Source organism: Bos indicus x Bos taurus, chromosome 7 (genome assembly GCF_003369695.1).
Source record: "Bos indicus x Bos taurus breed Angus x Brahman F1 hybrid chromosome 7, Bos_hybrid_MaternalHap_v2.0, whole genome shotgun sequence".
Lineage (NCBI taxonomy): Eukaryota > Metazoa > Chordata > Mammalia > Artiodactyla > Bovidae > Bos > Bos indicus x Bos taurus.
In genome coordinates, this window is record NC_040082.1 from 80,473,195 (window position 1) to 80,495,231 (window position 22,037).

Below are 22,037 nucleotides of genomic sequence, written 5' to 3' on the forward strand. Positions count from 1 at the left end.
CCTGAATAAACTTTGATTAATGCATTTATTATGAAACTTTGAATTATATTTGATAGTTTATGAATTATATTTGATAGTTTAAATTTTATAAAAGTCTCTTCTGAGTTAAAATATTGACAGTAACCAATTTTATTAGCTTATTTAAAAAATTATTCCCTTAATTTTCATAACATAATTTTTTCTGTTTATATATTGGCTTTGGAAATGAGAGAGATAAACAAATACATTTTGTTTTTTTATAAGAATTAACCTAAAACGTAATGGTAACATTAAAAGGTCTTTTGTTGATATAAAAATAAATACTTGATAAACTATTGAAATATTTTGAAGCTACTTTAAATAGTAGTTATAATTTCTTTGCTTTAATTTGGTATATTTAACAACTTATTTTAGGGAAGATACCTTTTCTTAATTAAGGCTTTATGTAATAGTATCTTTTATTATTTTTTTATTATTTTAAGGTGCTAAATAATTTTAAATAAGACTTCTGAAATAGAATGCATTGATGCTAATTGTTATTGTGTCGCAGCCTACTCCAGTGGGTGCAGTTCAGCAAGATCCTGCTCTGTCATCAAACAGAGAAGCACATCCCCACAGAGATAAGATACAATCCAAAAATCAGGTTTGCTGTCCTTTTAGATATGAACTGTCTTGATTTATTTCTGTGTTACCTTCTCACTGTTTATAAATGTATTTGGTGTTTTATCATGCCCAGATTAAGCTTTATAATTTGTGCATGTATTTGCACATATGTGTATACATACTTATATATACATATTGAATGATTGAAATACATATCCTTTTCTTCTAGAAAACAGACCATATACAGACATATTAAGGATAAAAATGCACATATTTTCAATGCATAGGCTGTTTCTCCTAATGGTCACATTAAAATTGTTTAATCACAAATCCTGATTAGTGGTGTTAGTATAAACTTTGAGAATATTGTTCTGTTAGAATGGAAGTATTTGGATACCCTGTTGGAATGAATTGTAATAGTAGCTGTTCTTTCTAACTTTAGTCCAGTTTAGTGTAATAAATTATTTACTGAGTTCTGTTATTTGAAAGCTACTGCTCTCCACATTGCAGAAATGCAGAAGTAAGGAAAAACATACAACCTGTGAGAAATGACTTTGTAATGAGTGGCTAAGAGCTCACTGAACCTCTGGAATCAATCAGACCTGGATATGGCAGGTTACTCATTCACTCAAAGCCTCAGTTCTCATCTATAAAAGAAATAATGCATGTTAATTCTTACTAGCATATAGTAAGCATTCATTAAGTCTCAACTCTTGTGGCTGGTGTTCCTGTTATCATTATTACAACAAATTCACAAATAACTACATAACAATGCAGAATAAACTGTACCATGGGAGATACATTAATAAAGTGCCATAGAGGATCATTGGAATATGTAGGATCTATATGCAAAGGTGGTTTTTGAGATGAGCGTGAAAAATGAATGGAATTTTTAAAGGCAGGCTAAGGAATAAGAATTTTGGAGAGAGTGAGCATTAAAAAAATAAGGCAAAAGTTTAAAAATGTGGAATATGTCTGAGGAGAAATAAGCAGTTGGTTTGGAGCAGAGAGCAGGTTCAAGACAAGATATAGAAGATTCATTGAAGAGTTGTATTTTCTGGGTAAGATAAATTGGAAGCTGTTAAATTTTTGAGCAACATTTTCACTCGTCTTTTTTATATAAAGAAACCTTACTGAATCCATTTTTGACAGAGAATTTTTGCTGTTACCTTGAATTAAACGGTATCTTTAGAATTTTCGGTTATAACCCTTTTTGGAGAGGGGTAGTGTGCTGTCTATTTTGTATTCCATCAGGGTTGAGGTGAGGGTTAAAAAAATGACATCAAAGAAGAAACACAACTTACTAAATATCGTAGTCAAATAAAATGCTACATTTAGGAAGTATTTATAATTTTATGCTTTAAAGTATAGACAATTTAAAAAAGATTAGTTTTATAATTTTGCCTTAGAAAAACTGGGCAGTAAAGGGTCTTATATATAAATTACTTCCAGTATAAATTAAAAGACATTGATAGCTTGAGTACTCTGATAAGATGCTGTAAATAGAAAGAAATGGGAGAAGTGAAGACTTGGAGTATGTGTTTTTTAAATCAGTTAATTTTTCAAACGTATGTGGAACAAGACCAGTAATTCATGTTCTGTGAGGATCTCTACTTGAGCTATTAGGTATTGTAATAAATGAAACTTCTTTTATTGTTGAATTAAATTTTTCTTGAAATAAATTTAAATATTTTAAAGTTTTAACTTTCTACCTGTTTCAGATATGTCTTGCTAGGTCATTGCTAGTTCACTGAGGGTGGGAACCATATTTCGTTGATGTAGTCCTTCTTGGAATAAATGTAGGGAATCAATTTTTTTTTTTTTTCAGGAAATCCTTTATGATAGCTTATTGAATTTTCAACCTAGATATGTAGATTCTTATCATGATAGAAACATTATATATCTAGAAAAAAATTTCTTAACTATCTGTGCTGCAGTAAACAGCTTAAGTTGTGTGATAAACCCACAGTTCATAATCCCAAAAGACGAAAAGTTAATTCTTTAAAAGTCTGAAACCTTTGTAATATCCCCAGATAAACAGTTTTATCTTAGAGTCAATGTTTGAAGTTCAGGGGATCCTGAAATTTTACAGGAAATGTTGGGTGGATGCAAATGTTTATTTTGAGGAGAGGTTGCATAGCTTTTGGTGTCTTCTTAAAAGGTCCACGATTCCCAAATGTTGCCTGCTGTCCCATGGTCTCATCTAATTTATTTCACTTTAACCTAAAAGTCAGCTGAATTCTGGTGATAAATTTGGAGGATTTAATAAAGGGACATTAGAATTGTCGTAATTGTTTTGATGACATATTTTATGCCACAGAGTATGTAGTTTTGTACTGTACAATTTAATTCAGGAAGCTTAGTGCCAAAACATGTATTCTTTGTGTCTACTTGACTTTAACATCTCTTCTCCTAAAGGGTTTCTCTGGCCACTGATATTCTTAGTCTGCATATAGCCTGGTGTACTTGACACTTTGTGGCAAGATTTTCGTGACTTTAGTTGAAAAAGAAAGAAAAGAGCCCTGAAGTCTTTAGAACATAATGTAATTGTGGTAATGAGCCTGGTAGTAATGTTGGGAAAATAGTAGGCTCTCAGTTTGAATCCCAGGTGTACTATTTGCTACTTCAGTGATGTGAGAGAAGTATTTAATGTCTTAATGTCTTCATCAGTAAAATGAGGATAATACTTTATGTCTCAAAAATGAGATAACACATATAAAGCAGCCAGTGCAGAACCAAACATGTGATAGAAACTTAAATATTGTATGCCTTCCCCCATGTTAGTACTGTCCACATTTTCCTGAAATGCAGAAATTGCTCCCTATTAAGCCGTTACTCAATTCTTTTAGTAGATTATTATATAGTTTGTGGTTATTGCCATACAGGCTTGCCAGGTCATCTAAAATCTTTAAGAATTATCGGCCTGTTTCATGGAAATAGGTCTCTTAATTTGAACCAGATGAAAAAAATAGATGAAGGAAACAAAGGGATTCATATATGAAAGATTGTCACTTAAAAAGTTTTTTTGTCATATCCTCTTGGTATTCTGTATAGCAGTTCTTATTTTTCAAGGAACTTTTCTGTTTTCTTGTATTATCCTCACAATCAGAAACAGGGTACTAAGCAAGAAGAGAAAAATTTTTAAGTTTTCTGAGACCTTAAGTGTGGCTGCTTAAGTAATGTCTTTTTTTTTTTTTTTAAATGTTACTGGAAGTAGTTTCTTATCAGGAAACCAGTGGGGACCTCTATTGTAAGAAGATATAGTGAATGGCTTTTTAGAACATTTCATGGTTTATGGAGTGTGTTCTTGACCATGTCATTTTTACCTCTCTAGTTTTTGTTAACTTTATTTATAAAATTAGAAAGTGGAGTCTATGATATCTAAAGTCCTTTCACTTCTAAAATTCTGTGGTGCTATTTTATTTTTGTGGTTGATCATTACATAATTGTAGCGTTTTCATTGAAATCTCTCCACATTCACTATGCAAAGATAATTGCATCTGTGACTCAGAATAGTAAGGGTTTTTAAAATTTCCTTTTATACATTTGTTTTCTATATTATAAGGATGCGATGTTTAACATTTTGGGTTTTTCTTCTTCCATGCATGCCACATGCATTAAATAAATGGCAGTCGACAGACCACAGGGCAGCTTGGGACTCCCAGCAGGCAAATCCCCATCATTTGAGAGCTCACCTTGCAGCAGACAGACATGGTGGCTCGGTACAGGTATTTTCTGATTTTTGCATGAGTGATTATTTCCCAGATTTATACAACTAACCCTTTTTGGAACTCATGGCATGATTTCTTATCCTAATGAAAGACTTGTTGCTGAACTCTCCATAATTCTATTCCTTTGAATTTAACCAAAAGAGAAAAATTAACATGGTCTAGCAAGACCACCTAAGGGATACTAAGATTTTGCCTTTGTTCATTTTTGCAAGCACATGCAACATTATTTAAGTAAGTTGTACTTAGAACAGATTAGAAAAATAAAATGTATTACTTGAACTGTCTGTTAAACTTGATTGTCCAGTAATGAGCTCAGTCTTTTTTAATGCTTTAAGTAATAGAACATTTTTATACCTTATCCTTTCATTACTTTGCTTCCTTTAAACTTAGTTAAGCAGTTATCTAACATTTTCATTCTCAGTCCTTAGAATGTATTTTCTGATTAATTGGTCAAATAAATATGACCCCAGTTTTACAATGACATATTTTGTTTTATTTGGATAAAGTATAACATGGAGAAAATAATTTCAAAGACAGATATTTATAAAACATTTCCCTCTATTTTCTGGATATTAAGAAAAATTTAAAGTTGTCCCTTATTTTTTTGATGTGTTCCTTTTCCCCCCTTTTCTATACATTTACAGATAGCTACTATATTCTTCCCTTAAATGCCCCCCTAAATTTTAATCTTTTATATATATATTATAAAAATAGGAAAAGATTACTGAATCTCTTATTTCTTTTAAAAATGTCAGTTTAGATAATCTGAATGCTGGCTTAAAGTAATTGAGATGAGAAATGTTTCCTCAGTCCATTTCAGTGTAAAACCTATTTTTAAATTTTTTTCTCCACATACTTCAACTTGAACAATATTCTGTTATATTTTACCAAATTTATATTTTTTCTTCATATATATTAATCTGAATCTATGCTTGGATTTTATTCTGTCTTGATTTGAACTCTTAAAAAGCCAATTCTTAATTAAATCATATGAGTTATCATGTTTTTCCCACAGTTAGATTTTAGAGACAGTTTAAATTGTGAAACCAACTTTTATAGAATTTTGTAGTCTGTGGAACTTTCAGTCATGTATTAACAGAAGAATTTGAATAGTGCTGTCAAATTTTGGAGTGAGGGATTCAGAGGCAAGGGAGCCTGAGAGGTAAAACTTTTTTGTGATCTAAATTCATATCATTGGAAAAGTTAATTGAGGAAATTATGTTTAATTTGCATAAACACAAGCTGAATTGTGTATGTATCTGTATACATTTACGTGTTTCTAAGTGTTGTATGTTTTTATAACGTGTCTTGCTCAGGGTTCAGGGAAATCTATAACAATTAAGATTTGTACCAATGCCACAAATTTATCAGTAGTTTTTTTTTTTTTTTTTTTTCCACTTTGTGGAATTCCTAAAGATGGCTCATGGAATTTCTTTGGACTGTCAAAGGGTGAATGAGTTTCATTGTTGGCTAATCATTCCAGTATTTTATTCTATTTTTTCACATATTCTCAAAGATATATTTTAAATCTGCTTATTTCTTATTTCTTTAAAACTTTTCTGCCTTATAAAGATTGCATCTGACTTCATTCTAATATTTAGTAAGTGATCACTTTACTATTTGGGTAAATACATAAGTGAGTAAAAATTTTTACACTATTTTTCAATTACTTCCTGAATTAACTTGATATGATGAACATTAAGGTAGTTTTACTGTCATGAAAAATTTGCTAGCAGCGTAGTAGGATTATGCGTGAATCTTGGTCCATCCAAAAATGTTGAATTTATGTATAATTTAAAATTTGAAAAGTTATGACACTGGCATAATTGGACTGATGAAGTAATAGTTTAAAAATTAATAATAGTGAGAGGAAGTAAAGGTATCTTAATCTGAGCTAATATGATTATTCCAATAATTGAATGCTATATTTTACTTTGAATGAAAGAAGAAGGGAAAGCAGTGTGTTTTTTTCTCATTATTTGATAAAGGGAAGATAGAAAGATCACTTTACTAATACACAAGTATGAGAAGAATTCGCATTGAGGTTCTTTGTTCCGTGGTTGTTGAACCACCTGTCGGACAAAGTTTCAGTCACTGGCTTTGCAGGGTGTGGGAGACCTGGGTTTGATCCCTGGGTTGGGACGATCCCCTGGAGAAGGGAACAGCTACCTACTCCAGTATTCTGGCCTGGAGAATTCCATGGACTGTCCATGGGGTCGCAAAGAGTCGGACACGACTGAGCGACAAAGATCTTACATGGCAATTAAAAAGTTTTCCTCAATAAATACCAAGGGCGTATCATCAAATAGTTTTCAGGAAATACATTTACAAAATAGATAGATTGCTATCTGGTATACGAACACCTCTTGCCTTTTCGACCTACAGAAAAATCCTCACTCACTATTTCATATATGCCCCTTGGAGTCTGTATTTGAACTCCTTATCTTTTCAGAATTATTATATATATATTATAGGTCAGGTATATAGGTTACCAAGTTGATTTAATTGTGGTTAGCTGCATAATTTCAAATTTCGTGCCTTAGATTATTCATCATAACATGGGGATATTAATGATAGCTTTATTCATGGTTTTGTGAGAACTTTTAAAAAAAGTATTTAGTATAGAGTCTGGGACAAAGAAGTACTAAATAGTAGAATTGTCTGTTGCTTTGGCAAATTAAGAAGCTTGACTAGTATTTTTATCCATCTCTGAAAAGTGAAGTATAGAGATGTAGCCAAAAGAATGCATTGTGAAATGGGATTTATCTAATTTTATTCTGTCTCTTCAGTTAATTTACTCATCAGAAAGATAATGCTATCTATTTGATAAACTTTCCCCACTTAAGAGATTGAGAATAATATTCAGATATCGTGAAGTCTGTATTTTCAATCTGTTCTTGGCTTGTATGTGATTTGGAAAATTTCCTAGGGGTACAAGTGTGTCTCCCCCTGCTCCTCTGAGAATCACTGGTAATAAATATGGTTGAGAAGCCTAGACCTACCATTTTCCGTTTCTTGGCTCTTCATTATTCAGCAAATATATATAAATGTTTACCACGTGTTTGGCACTGTGCTAGTAGGTTCTTTGAATAAAGGAAAGAATAACAGATATGGTGTCTGTCCCTATGGAGCTTTCAGTTAATGGAAAGAGCTAATAAGCAGGTGGTATGATAAGCAGAGGAAGTACAGGGTACTATGAGAATGTGTAGGAAAAGCATCTAACTTGGATTTAGCAAGTTAAAGTTTCCTGAAAAAAATATTACTTATACTCTTATTTTTTCACATGTTTTCAAAGTGAAGAATCAGTAGGACTTAGCATTTGAAGAAGGTAGAAGGAAGGGGTTAAGAGAGGAGTGTACCAGGCAGAGAAAAGTGTGTGTAAGATTGTGGAGGAGAGAGTGACAGACTGAGGAATTAAATGCAGTTCTGTCAAGCTATTATGTATTGAGAAATGAGACTGACAGGCAGACAGGAGGGGAATTGTGAAGGACCTGAAAGTTTTGTTACTAAATTTGGGTTTTGGTCTAAGGGTATTGGGTAGGCATAAAGAGAATTAGAAGTAACTTGATTAGATTAGCATTTACAGAGATACTTTTGAGACCAAATGGAAGGGAGACAAGTCTAAGGCAGGGCCACAACTCTCAAAAGTCCACAGTTGAGGAGTGATGATGGGTAGTGGAGATAAAGAGAAACAAAAGGACTTGAAAGATAGAAGATACAATTTAATTGGGTATGAGGGTTGAGGGAAGGGGAGGGGTCAGTAACCCTTTTTGGTAGGTTTCCACCTGGCAAATCAGAATTTCCAAAATGGGGTTTTAAAATGTACCACTGGCAGCAGATAGTACTAGTCTCTAATGCCACTGTGTTGAACTTTTCACTGTAACATCGAGCTCTATGTTAACTAAACATCTGATCTGTAAACGCTGAGAGGTCATGGCAAGCAGAGGGAAGAAGACAGGTGTTAACTACTCAGAGAACTGTTTTACTTGGTGTGGCATACTTTCTGACTGTTGGAAAGCTCTTCTGCTTGTCCAGCCTTTCTTTTTTCATGTAAGGAACCGTGTGACACTGGGGAGAAAGGGCAGAATTGCAAGTGGTGCAGATATGTTTTACAGCCAGGCACTGTTGATGAAATGAAACAATAATATTAATTGTTATAATAAGCAGTCTGATATTTTAGTTATTATCACTTCAGAAATGCAGATACAGGTGATGGTAACAGAAAAAGAATCAGACAAACATATCTTGAAATGATAAAACATATGTGGTTAAAAGTCAGAGGAGTAATAGATGTCATATCTGAGTCAGTTCTCCTTTATGCTAATTGTTAATGCAGGCCTTTTCAAAACATTTCAGATAACCAAGTTTAGTTTTCTTTGTCAAATCTTTGAAAATACTGAGGTCCTAACAAGGAAAAAAAAATTGAGTAACTACAAGAGTCATCTCTTTTATTTTTTTGGGGGGTACTAAAGTCTGGAAAAGAGAGGTTTGTGGAATGAGAGAAGTTACATGCCTTTATTACATAAATAATTTCCAGTTCCTCTTTTTTTTTTTTAGTTTAGTTTAGGAAATCCCTTGTTTAGTTACAATTGGGATAAATCAGCATTACACATTTGTTTTGATACTCTTTTTTTTTCTTTTCTGGCAGTAAAGAAAGATTTTAATAGCTACTATATATAGTAGGGAAGAGAATATAGTGTAAACTGAGCTTGCTCTACCCAAAACAAGAGGCAGGAGACTTTTTGAATGGTTGGGATTTTGTTGACTAAAAAATATATTCGCAATCTAAAAGTTGAGAGTTATGTTTTATTGAGTGGGAATTTTCAGGATGTCAAGCCTGAAGGCAGTATCTTAAGTAACTCTAAGAACTGCTCCGAGAAGGGGAGGGGGAGAGCTAGGATATGATATATAGGAGTTTTGCAGCAAAGGGCTGGTAGTCTGAACATTGAAAGTGAAGTCGCTCAGTCATGTCTGACTCTTTGCGACCCCATTGACTATAGCCTGCCAATCTCCTCTGTCCATGGAATTCTCCAGGCAAGAATACTGAAGTGGGCTGCCATTCCCTTCTCTAGGGGATCTTCCTGACCCAGGGATTGATCCCGGGTCTACTGCATTGCACGCAGATTCTTTATTGTCTGAGTCACCAGGAAATGAAAGACAAACAGATATCTCATGTTAAGGAATTTAACACTTTTCCAGTGTCATTTGCAGTAACATCTTGCAAGACTGGAGTACTCAAAGAATCTATTAGTCTAAGTGAATATTAGATCACTCAGAGATTGAATAGAGAATCCATTTTGGTTTTTCTTTGGTGAAAGTCACTGAGAAAATCACTGGGCCTTTGGGTCATCAGTTGGAATATTAATTATATTTCTGTAGCTTTTAGAATATGTTAGAAAGCTGGTTTCATACAGTCATGTTGAACCTTTTAACTGTATCTCTTTTACTAGTGTGCTTTCTTATAGATGCCTCTAGAAAAAGCTGAGTGTCTTAAGTGAAATATATGTTTTTTTAGTATTTCTAATATATTTTTTTGATTAGATGATTTAATTCATTAATATAGTGTGCTTCTACTGAGCATTTGATAACATGCTCACAAAACTTCAAATAGAAATTAGGAAGATAGTAGTATAACGAATTTGAATTCATTCTATACGGAAAGTAAATTAATTGGCATTTTAACATCCTTCAGTACAAAGACATGTTGTCTTTGTACTCGTCTATGATAATGATTTCTTTGGAATTAGACGGGGCAGGCAGGCGTTAAATGAACCATTATTTTTCGCCCTCGCTTAGCTACAGGCTTTTTGCCCACTGCCTCCCATTTAACTCTGATATTGTGAGAGTAAAATGGTAACCTAGTTACTTTTTTTTTAAACCTCTTAAAATGAGAATTACACTAAGTTTCTTATCAAGTGGGAATAACAGTGAAAATTTCTTTAAGAACAAGAACAGCAACAACAAAAATCCTATAAAATAGCTGAATTTTCTTTTGAAATGTCAAACCTCAAAGCATTTGTGATTTTTAGATTTGTTGTTGTTCAGTCGCTCTGTCATGTCTGACTCTTTGCAACCCCATGGACTGCAGCACGCCAGGCTCTATCCTCCACTATCTCCTGGTGTTTGCTCAAACTCAAGTGCATTGAGTTGGTGATGCCATCCAACCATCTCATCCTCTGAAGAAACTAGCCTGATAAACACTAATATTGCAGAGATTCTTATGTTCTAGTTTGAATTATTCTAGAAAAGTCACTTAAGTGGAATCATTCCTCAAAATTTGGCTTACAAAAATAATTTTTGTTTGATCCATTGCCTTTGGTTTCCAAGAAGATATTGACACAGTTTATAATATCATGTCTTTGTTTCTTCTTGTAAAATCTGTTTAGAAAAGACCACTCGTTTCCTTAAGTGGAAACACTTTTAATGCCTGATTCACTCTTAGGTCGTTGCTGTTAAGTGGGTCAGCTTAACAGAACTCTGTTACCACATTGATTGTGTTCTGGCCCTGGGCTATTGGCTTTTACTCAGAGGGTTAGGGAATCTGGGGAGCCCAGGAAAAATTACATTAAAATTTTTATAAAGTCAGATGTTAACTTCTTTTTAATCCGGTTCTGATCAACCATGTAGAATGAAATTTGAAGTATTTCACTAAAATAAAATTTATTGAAGTCTGATATAACTTTGTGATGAAATTATATGAAGTGAAGTAAATCACATTATATAATTATAATGCATGTATAGGTACTGTTGCTGGAAATTTAGAGTACTAGAGTTTCAAATTTTCATTTTTGCTGCTTAAGAAAGGGAAGACACATCAGAGGAACTGCCTATAAGTTGATGGGGTAAGGAGTGTCCTTCCAACTATGTAGGGCCATTGAACAAAAAGGGATGGGGAAGAAACCTGTTGACTATCATGTTAAGGAAATAAAAATGGAAATAGTTCATTGAACTGTTAGTTATCTACTACATGCAAGGCACTCTGCTAGTTAAAAGTGATGGAGAATAGAAAAGTATGGGATAAGAATTCTGCTTTTTAGCTTCTTTCCAGTTCAAGGTAGAGGCTCTGACATTTTAAAAATAAAGAAGCCAATTATATTCAGTAATTAGAACAAATAAGTATCTTTTCACATTTTCAGAAAGAGAGAAAATTGGCACAGTACCACAGAGCTCAAAGTATGACAGAAAGGAGGAAGCAGGTGCCCCAGAAGCTGAGAGGGTGACTTAGGAATATTCCTCCCATTGAATTGCCTCTAAAGAGGATCAAGGCAGCTTTGTGTTTTCAGCTGAAGGAACAAATGCAGTGCTCATTTCTTAAGTACTTGTTCCATATAGGCTATAGGAAATTGAACTTGTATAAATCATGACCTAGTCTAGATACATTGATTGATTTCTGGTTATCTAGCTTGAGCTGCAGGGAGAGGGCCTATTTCCCTACACTGACTATTAAGTCTACAAGGACAGAGATGTTTTTCTGCATTGTTTACTGTGGTATTCCAAGTTCCTAGAACGGTGCTTGGCGTAATGTTGTCTTTTCGAACTTAAACTTTTTATGTATAATTTTATCTAATGTTTTTGGCTGTGCTGGGTCTTTGTTGTACACGGGTACAACAGTGGTTGCAGCACACGGGCTCAATAGTCGCAGCTCGCAGGCTCTAGAGCACAAACTGAATAGTTGTGGCGCATGGGATTAGTTGCTCAACAGCATGTGGGAGTTTCCTGGGATCAAGGACTGGACCCATATCTCCTGCTTTGGCAGGTGGATTCTTTACCACTGAGCCACCACGGAAGCCTGGAATTTAAGTTTTAGAAACCGGCCTCTGTAAATGGAAGTGTTAAGTCTACTAGTCACCTGTCAGCTCTGATACTTAGACTTTTGTTACATCATAAAGAGATCATGTAGAGAAAGCATCAAAAATGATTTTGAGATTTTTGAGCCTGGAGGTCTGGGAAGTGGGTAGGGCTTTAGTAAAAGTAGGGACTATAGGAAACGTAACAGATTTAAGAAGGAATATGATAAATTTGGTTTTAGAAATAACAAGGTGCCAAACTTGATCTAGCTAACTAACCATGTAGGTGAGCAGTTAGGCTTGGGGAATCCTTTTTGTAAAGGTAATAGTTGAAGCCATTGTTTAGGTTAGACTGATGGTAATAATGATGGCCACCATTTGTTGAACTCTTACTATATGCCAGTCACTGTATTTTATATATTAACTTTATTTCCTATTCATATCAACCTTATTAAACAGATAACTTCTGTTTCCAATTTCATAGTTGAGAATACTGAGGTTTAGCAAGGTCAGGTGTCTTCCCAGAGTCACATAAGTGGTAAGTGGTAGAACTAGGTTTTGTATCTAGCTCTGTCTCACTTCAAAGTCATTAGCTGGTGCCAAGTGATAGAGAGATGTACAGGCAAATGAAGACTGAGCAAAGACTACTAACATACCTTTTAGGAACTATTGGTAACCTTCAAGAAAAACCTCAATTTGAGTTCTGATACAGGGTCAGAGTATAGATTGGGAGGAGTTAAGGAATAAATGGGGAATTTTATAAAAATATAAATGGTAAATTAAGATGATTGTTTTTTATTAAGTTTAGAGGAAAACAAGAGATAGGACAGTAGAGAGACTTTGTTGGACCAAGAGAATTTGGGAGTGTTATGATTTTTATCTTGCTTCAAGCTTTCATATATGCATGCATATATTCATTTATTCCAACAAATATTTATTGAGTGCCTTTTTTGTGCCACATTGAGGTGAGGAGATCTCTCAGGAAATAACAGAAGGCTCTTGCTGTTATGGAGCTTAATTTTAATAGAATTTGGGGTGGGTGTTAAGAAACTGATCAATCAGTCAATCAGAAAAACATCAATATTGATAAATGCTATACAAAGAATTACAAATGAAGTATAACATATAAGAGTGTTTCTGCACAAAAGTTCTAGATTATATGTTGAAAAAAAATCCTATTCTCTGAGAATCTGAAAGACAAGAAAATAGCCACTAAGCAAGAAGAGAATTCCAGGGAGTAAGAAAAGAGAATGCCAAGGCCTTAGGTGGAAATAAGCTTGATGTTGGATGGAGGCTAGTGAAGAAAGGGAAAGTGCTATGAGATCAAAGGGGTAGACAGGATTGAGATCTTGTGGGGCTTTGTAAATTGGAGTAAAGAATATAGATCTTTATTTCAAATGAAACCATAAAGTTGACATTATAAGAGTTTTAAGCAGAGAGTTATGTGTTACCTAATTTACATCTTAAAGGAACATCTTGGTGGTTGTGTGGACAATCCATTAATGGGCGGTAGATACAAATAAAAGCTGACCAGTTGATCAGTTTTTGCTCTACTTCATTCAAGAGTGCTTTGGACCATTATCTCTTGGTTTTAGTAGTCTTAAGAGTGGGGAGGACCCAGTTAGGTTTGGGGTTTGTGTCAGGGAGGATTTAACATAATCTGCTGATGGTTTATGTCAAAGAGAGGAATCACAGTGATGCCTAGATTTAGGGCTTGAAAAACTGGGTGAATGAATGGACAAATGAGGGTGAGACCTGAGCGTGATTACCGAATGAAACGGAGGGTCTGTTGGAAGGACAGTATTAAAGTTTCCAAAGCAAATAATTCATGATGTAGCAGAGTACCAAAGGAGCTGGGTACCCAAAAGGGAACTGATTGCATTAGCCTTAAAAACCAGAGGATAGCAGACAGGACAGAAATTTCAAGATGACCAGGAAGTAAGTTGAAAAGCAAGTGTTGAATGACTTTATCTTTAATGTAGACCTGTTAGTATATTTAGTTATGAACAACTACATACTAATTGTTTTGTGGTCTTCATATTAACTTTCTAATTTAAATACTTTATGTTTATCATTGTATAACTTATTACTTTTTGTGTGTGTGTGTGTGTGTGTATATATATATATATTTTTTTTTTTCTCTTTTGCAGGTTGTAAGTTCTACAAATGGAGAATTAAACACAGATGACCCTACTGCAGGACGTTCAAATGCACCCATCACAGCCCCTACAGAAGTAGAGGTGATGGATGAAACCAAGTATGTATTGGTTTTGCTTGATTTAGTCACTTTTTTCCTTAAACTGTGCATGTTTGAGACTTACAGTCATGTGCAATTATTTAAGGAAATTTTTTTCAAGGAGTAGGTGCATGCAAAACAAATTGGTATATTTAATTGTTTTAACCACTAAGTTTTAAATAGTGCTATTTCAGTAAATGTTTTAATAATATAAAAATAGTTATTTAAGAACTGTGCTCAGATTCTTATTTAGAGTTAACAGCATGTTTTTAGCTTATTAGTTTTAGGAATGTTGGTGCATGAAAATTACTACTATAGAGGCATATTTTTTTCTGTAAACATAAAAATATTAATTTTGTGGTATACTGCATGTATTAATACTAGTTTTAAATTAGTTGTTTGTTGTTAAAATTATAATTCTGCTTGGAAAAAAATTAAGCATGAAAGCAATGTGATAATTTCAGTGTGGGCAGTTTCTGATGATATCTCTCTCTCTCTTTTTCCTTCTATTTTTTTTGTGTTTAGCTGCCAGAAAGTGTTGAACATGTGGTGAGTTCTCAAGTGTAGGCAGGCAGAAATAGCTCCGTTGACTATAATCTCAAAGATTTAGCACCAGTTTGTGTCTTTAAAAACAAACTTTTCAACATAGAAATTATAATTGGTAAAAGTCATACAAAAGTCGTTAATATCATTTACATTAACTCTGAAAAGCAAGAAATAATTGAGGAGCTCTTTTGCCTGCTGCAGCTTTTTTGTTTCAAGTGACACAGATGAAACATTTGGGGGCACTTTTTATTGAGTAGATGATACACCAGTCTTGCTTGTGCTTGTGCATTTGTTTTGTAACACAATGCATTATTTGCTTTTAAAAGAGGCAAGTTTTTGAGTCAAACTTTTTTTCCTATTTGTAGTTGTTAAATACACCTAGCAATAACATCACTAAACCAGTACTTCACTTGCTAATTATATTGCCGTTAAATACACATACTATGCATTATTAAATTTCATGATAAACTATAGTAAGAGAGTGTTATGAAAAATCCTCATCTAAATAGTAACTGCTAAATACAGATATTATGAAAAATAATATTCTTATCTGTTGCAGTAATACTGAATTTAAACTATTTATTGACACTTGCCTTTAGTTATAACGCTGTGTTTAAAATGCTTCCTTCGATTTTAGGACAAATTTACCCCAAGCCTTGGGGTAAATAATGAAAGTGGTTTAGATTAGTAAATTGTGTAACATTCTACTCATGTCTAAAAGGAACCTTATATAATTTTTAAGACAATGTTCATTTATTGACTGCAAGATGAGGAAACTTTTGTGGATATTTCTGTTTAAGAGAGTAATGAGCAAGTGTTCCTTTTAACCAGTTTGACTGTGGAATTTATTCATAGCCACTGTGACTTAGTTTTGGTGGATTTCAGGATATAATCAGTCAGCTACATACTTCTGTATTTTTATGTCAAAAGTAAAAAACAGTTACATGTGCTGGTGCAATCCCAAGCACAATTATAAAAGGGGATGACGTAAGGCAGATAGTAACGCACATGGCCTTTGCAAAGAAACGTAAGTTGTAGAAACCTACTTCTGCCACTGTTTGTTTCCTTCTTCAAGCTTGTTTCTTTTCCTGTAAAATGAGGCTAATAATATCTACCTCGTGGGCTGTTGAAAAAATTAAATGTACTAAAGCGCTGGTATTTTGTCTGGCACATGGCGTGGCAGGTACTCACTTGCCATTATCACCCCTTCTGTTTCTCTACTCGCTGCCAGTGACCTCGTTCATCTTGCCAGGCTTGTGCTTCTTCCATCAACATTCTCTATTTTTACTTCCACACCCAGATTCGTCACCGAAACCGGCCATTCTGTGTTCTCATCCTCCTAGAGATCTACTTTCCGCCAAATCTATTGCATTTTTTCCATGTATTCATTCAGCGTTTACACTGCTTGGATTTCAGAACTAATGATACTATCCTTGCTTTTATGAAGCTCACTCTTCAGCAGGGATAATTGCAGCTGTATTACCATTTATCAGTGTATGATAAATATTGTGAAAAAGGTCCTGTTAGAGTTGTTTGACAGGATGGTCAGAGAATGCTTTGTGGAGGGGGCTTTGAAGAATGGGTAGTAATTTATTTAGTTGAGATGGGTGTGAGTGTGTATGTTTATGGTTTGGGTTTCTATCTGTAGGTGTTGGAAGATAAGAAAAAAGGAAGTGGTGGGGAGGGGTGGGAGACTCTTTCTGAAGGGAGGTTCTCTTTTGCATAGAGCAGCAAGTCCAGATCACTTGGCATGGCACCAGGCCCTTCATGGTTGCTCTGGTCTGTCTTTCCCAGCCTCATTTTCCATTCTGAATTCTGTGTTCCATTAGTTTCTTAAGTCTGTCATTGATATGTTATTCTCTTTATCTATCTCCCACCTTTTAAAACTTCTTGAAGTGAAAGTGAAAGTTGCTCAGCTGTGTCCAACTCTGCGAGCCCATGGGCTATACAGTCCTTGGAATTCTCCAGGCCAGAATACCGGAGTGGGCAGCCTTTGCCTTCTCCAGGAGATCTTCCCAACTCAGGGATCAAACCCAGGTCTCCCACATTGCAGGCTCTTCACCAGCTGAGCTGCAAGGGAAGCCCAAGAATACTGGAGTGAGTAGCCTATCCCTTCTCCAGGGGATCTTCCTGACCCAGGAATTGAACAACCAGGGTCTCCTGCATTGCAGGCGGATTCTTTACCAACTGAGCTATCAGGATTTCTTAAAAACCAGGCCTTTTTTTTGGTAAGATCCGCAAAGCCTCAATAAATTATTACTAAATGATTGACTGCATAATGTAGTGTATCTATGCAATGTACTATAAGTTGACAATATAAAAAAATAAAATTGAAAACATGATGCAATGTGACATAAACCAGACATAAAAGGCTATACATTATAAGGTCCATTTATGTAAAATGTCCAGAATTAGCAAATATACAGAGACAGAAAATAGTGAAGGCCTGGAACAGAGAAGAGGAATAGAGGAGTGACTGCTGATAGGTTATGTGGTTTCTTTATGGAGTGCAGACAGTGTTTTGAACTTAGATAGCGGTGAGAGCTGAAAAATCCCTTGACTATATTAAAAAAAAAATTGTATTATATGTTTTAAAAAGGTGAATTTAATGGTATGTGAATTATATCTGAATACAGCAGTTTCTTTAGAAAAATTGATAGCAGTCCATGAGTTCAGTGTAGCTTTTTTATTCCATATGGGTTACAGAAATTCTCAGAACTTCCCAAACTGTTCATTAGTTGGAAATTCTTTTTAAACACACAACATTTTGTCCTGTCTTTGATCAAGGTTATTTTAATGTTCCTACAGCCTTATTATTGTATTCCTTATACCCTCTTAGTCTGTGATTAAGAAATGTGAGCATAATTTCTTTTCCAAAGTTGGGGCTAATGCTTCTCTTCTCTTTTCCACAATTTTCTGGGTAGCTAGGGACTGGCCTAGAATTCTTTTTCAGAATCTGTTTGCTACTTCCTTCTTTTCTTCTTACCTGTGATTGGCAGAGGTCTTTCTTACCCCATCTCATAAACTGAAATGTATTCTACAACAAATATTTTAGAATCTCAAGTTTATGTAAATGTATGATTTCCAAATGATGGAAAATAATCTCTTCCCCCAAGACAAAGTGGCTCCTTCAATAGTAATGAGATTTTGCCTCCCCCCCCTCTTTTTTTTTTAACTGTAGTGGAGACTTTTTTTAAACAGGTGATCGAAATGACAGCAGCCTCATCATTTCTTCCAGGAATTTAGGAGACTAAGGCTTCAAGTTTAGTTACTGAGTTTTGAAATATTATGAATTCATCTTTTTTCCTTTGTTTCTCTGTTTCTCTGCGCCATCTCCCCACCCCCCATTCTCTGTCATTTACTGAATAGTTGTTGTGTGTATGGTGATACGATGATTATGAAGCTAAGTCAGGACCCTGTTGTTCCATTAGAGAAAGTAGTAAGTACACCAGAGACTTTCATGTAGAGTGGTTCTCAAACCTGGCTTGATATCACAATCATCGGGGCAGTTTTAAAAATATGCCAGTACTTAGGCTGTGCATTCTCAGTAGTGGTGGGGTCTGGTTACCAGTATTTTTAAAATGCTTTTAAGCTGATTTTAAGGAATAACCATGATTGAGAATCACCGATATAAAACAAGGTGTTATAGGGTTAACACTATGGAGTTCAGAGACTGGGTGTGCATTTCCAGCTGAAGATCATAGAGATCTTTGTGGGTAAGGATACATTTGCCGAAGTTCAGAGATGAATGTGATTTGAAAAGGGGAATGGGGGTCAGAGAGAAGAGATTGCGTAACAACGTGAAGCAAGGAAAGAATGGGTAAGTGAGTAGTGACCCGTGCAAGTAGAGTATGATTATATTAATGGGAACTGAGACAGGCTGAGTATCTAATCTCAAAAGGTTTTAGTAACAAGGTTTAAAAAAAAAAAAAAATTGGACATTATCTTTCTTAGCCCAAGAAAGCACACTGTGGGTTTTAAGCCAAGAAATGGTATAATCAGATTGAACCTTAAGAAAATTATTTTGGTGCCAGTTTTGAGGCTTATGTCACTTCCTGGGCTTCAGGAAATCTCCCTTCCCTCCTTCCTGCCCTCTTTTCCTTCCTTCCTTCTAAGATACAGGCTGTCTGGGAAAGGAAGCCTAATGTAGGATGAGAGTGAGAGGAGAGTAGAAATACATTGGGACCAAATTTTTAAAACTGATGCCTTAGGACAGTGGAGAACCATTGCTGAGATTTAAGAAGAAAGGGCATGGCCATATTTATGATGAGGGAAGTTTGGATGGCAGATTGGAGAGAGGTGAGTCTTACATGAAAGTCAGTTAAAAGGCTCTTAGCAGTGATGGAGGCAGTTGAAGGTATAAACTAAACCAGCATTAGAGGGTGGGCAAATTGTGAAAGTCATTTCAGGTTTGTGATACTTGCCGCGTGGGGATGGAAAGGAAGAAAGTGAAGGTGCAGTTGCTTTGTTAGAGTGGCTACATACATGATCTTGCTCTCTGATCTAAACCCCACTTGTCTAACCAAATAGTTTCTCATTTTTATCATTGAGAAAGCTAGAGAAATGAAATTACATTTCAAGTATAAGTTTTAAGGGGAAAAAAATCCTTTGGCAGTGAATTAAAGTTCAGATGTCATGAAAGATACCTCCTATATCCTCTTCAACCAGCGGAGGATAGGCTAGGTTCTGGGGTCCTAAGTGCAGAGGGTCTGGCAGGTACCAACAGTCCCTCAACTGGATACTGACGAGCCAGTGAGTTACAGGGGCAGATAAACACTTCAGATCCAGACGGAGGAATGTGCTTCAGTTTCTGGGTAGACTTTTGAGAAGAAAGTTTTTGACAGAGATCCAGGAAGACAAGCCATGTTTTACAAGAAGAAAAAGGCAGTCAGTAATGGGGAAATGGTGGTGTGATGTCAGTAGCAAAATCTTGGTTGTTCCCATCTATGTTTTCTACAGAGTTTAGGACTTTGATCTGTTATCATTTCTTATTTCCTATGTAAACAGTATGTGAAGCAACAGTGTTCATCAGAAATAGAACTTAATGTTTATTCCCAAAGGATTTAAGAGTAGCGTTGTTGCTTCAAAGATTCTAGGCTAGCCTTCTAAATGATCTGGTCAGAAGCGTGACTTTGACTTTTGAGAACATTTTGGCTCACTGGAACCATACAAGGGATAATCAAGAAAGAGCTGAGAAAAATAGAATCATTGACAGGAACATGATTTAATTGTCTGCACAGCCTAAATCTTTTCCCAGGGTAGTTGTCAGTCTCCATCTGAGGAGATTGAGGTATGAGGTATGCATATGAGATTGCATATGAGGTATGAATGAATGGATAAGAAAATGTAGTCACTGAACAACAGGAGAGAAAATGTCTGAAAATTTTTGAAAATATAAGTTATATTCTAAGACCAAATAATTGGACTTATTGATAGAATAACTTGGTCATATCATCTGTGAAAATTTCTATATGTGCTAATTCCTGGAATCTTTGCTATCATTACAATTATTATTTCCGATAACTACCCTCTATACCCCCCCCTTCAGCTGTACCAAGTTAAAATTATATGGTTTCATTTTATGCATTTGGCCTGCTCTCATGTAAATTGATGACATGGTGTCCACTCGGTGTCTCTAGCACTCAGCTCCTTGCATCCAGGACAAGTCCTCATTGGAAATGGAGATGTAGGAAGTTGGCCTGGTAGTTGAATCTGGAAAGCAGTGCTTCTTGCGATTCAGATTCCTTTATTAATTTAATTCCTTTATTGACCATTTATTTCCAGAAAAGTTTCCATGGGCACTGAGATCTATATTTTGTAATATTTCACTAGAGTTTGTGACCTAAGGCTAAGAGCTTTGGCTTTAAAACATGGTTTAGGATTTTGACCAGGTTCTTACTTTAGAAGTTAGCTCCATTTATGAGGCAAAAATTTGATTTATTCAGTAGATATTAAATTAACAGTACCAACTTTGTGTCCATTTGTGGAATGTATCATGATCAGGACCTTGGGAAATTTAAGGTTTTTGTTATTCAGTCACCAAGTCATCTCCAGCTCTTTGAAACCCCATTGACTGCAGCACAGCAGGCTCTTCTGTTCTTCACTATCTCCTGGAGTTACTCAAATTGATGTCCATTGAGTTGGTGATACTATCTAAACATCTCATCCTCTGCCACCCTCTTCTCCTTTTGCCTTCAGTCTTTCCCAGCATCAGGTTCTTTTCCAGTGAGTCGGCTTTTCACATCAGGTGGCCAAAGTACTGGAGCGTTAGCATCCATCCTTCCAATGAATATTCAGGTTGATTACCTTAAAGATTGACTGGTTTGTTCTCCTTGCTGTCCAAGGGACTCTTAAGCATCTTCTGTAGTACCACAATTCGAAAGCATCAGTTCTTCAGTACTCAGCCTTCTTTATGGTCCAACTGTTATATCCTTACATGACTACTGGAAAAACCACATGCGGTTTAGGTTTGTCATAGCTTTCCTTCCAAGGAGCAAGCATCTTTTAATTTTGTGGTTGCAGTCACTGTCTGCAGTGATTTTGGAGCCCAAGAAAATAAAATCTGTCACTGTTTCCACTTTCCCCCCATCTATTTGCCTTGAAGTGATGGGACCAGATGCCATGATCTTAACTTTTTTAATGTTGAGTTTTAAGGCAGCTTTTTCACTCTCCTCTTTCACCGTCATGAAGAGGCTTCTTAGTTTCTCTTCATTGTCTGCCTTTAGAGTGGTGTCATCTATGTATCTGAGGCTGTTGTCATTTCTCCTGGCAGTCTTGATTCCTGCTTGTGATTCATCCAGTCCAGCATTTCCCAAGATGTACTCTGCATATAAGTTGAATAAGCAAGGTGACAGTGTACAGTCTTGAGGTACTCCTATCCCAGTTGTGAACCAGTCTATCGTTCCATGTCCATTTCTAATTATTGCTTCTTGTCCCGTAATCAGATTTCTCAGGAGACAGGTAAGGTGGTCTGGTGTTCTCATCTCTTTAAGAATTTTCCACAGTTTGTGTGATGTATACAGTTAAAGGCTTTAGTGTAACAGAAGTAGAGGTTTTTTTAGAAATCTCTTGCTTTTTCTATGATCCAACAAATGTTGACAATTTGATCTCTGGTTACTCTGCCTTTTCTAAACCCAGCTTGTATATTTCCGAGTT

General features: G+C 35.3%; 1 protein-coding gene across 10 annotated transcripts in view; it reads left to right on the forward strand.

The window, feature by feature from the left end:
• The window catches only part of CSNK1G3 (casein kinase 1 gamma 3), a 116,187-nt gene that overhangs the window by 84,961 nt on the left and 9,189 nt on the right, over positions 1-22,037 (forward strand). For 3 of the 10 annotated variants that reach the window (XM_027546987.1, XM_027546988.1, XM_027546986.1), the window contains exons 10-13: positions 530-622; positions 4,215-4,310; positions 14,251-14,357; positions 14,862-14,885. In XM_027546987.1, the coding sequence (XP_027402788.1) occupies positions 530-622; positions 4,215-4,310; positions 14,251-14,357; positions 14,862-14,885 (320 nt within the window). Of the gene's footprint in view, positions 1-529; positions 623-4,214; positions 4,311-14,250; positions 14,358-14,861; positions 14,890-22,037 lie in introns of those variants that run through there. The other 7 variants (XM_027546992.1, XM_027546993.1, XM_027546994.1 and 4 more) reach the window with 5 other exon arrangements.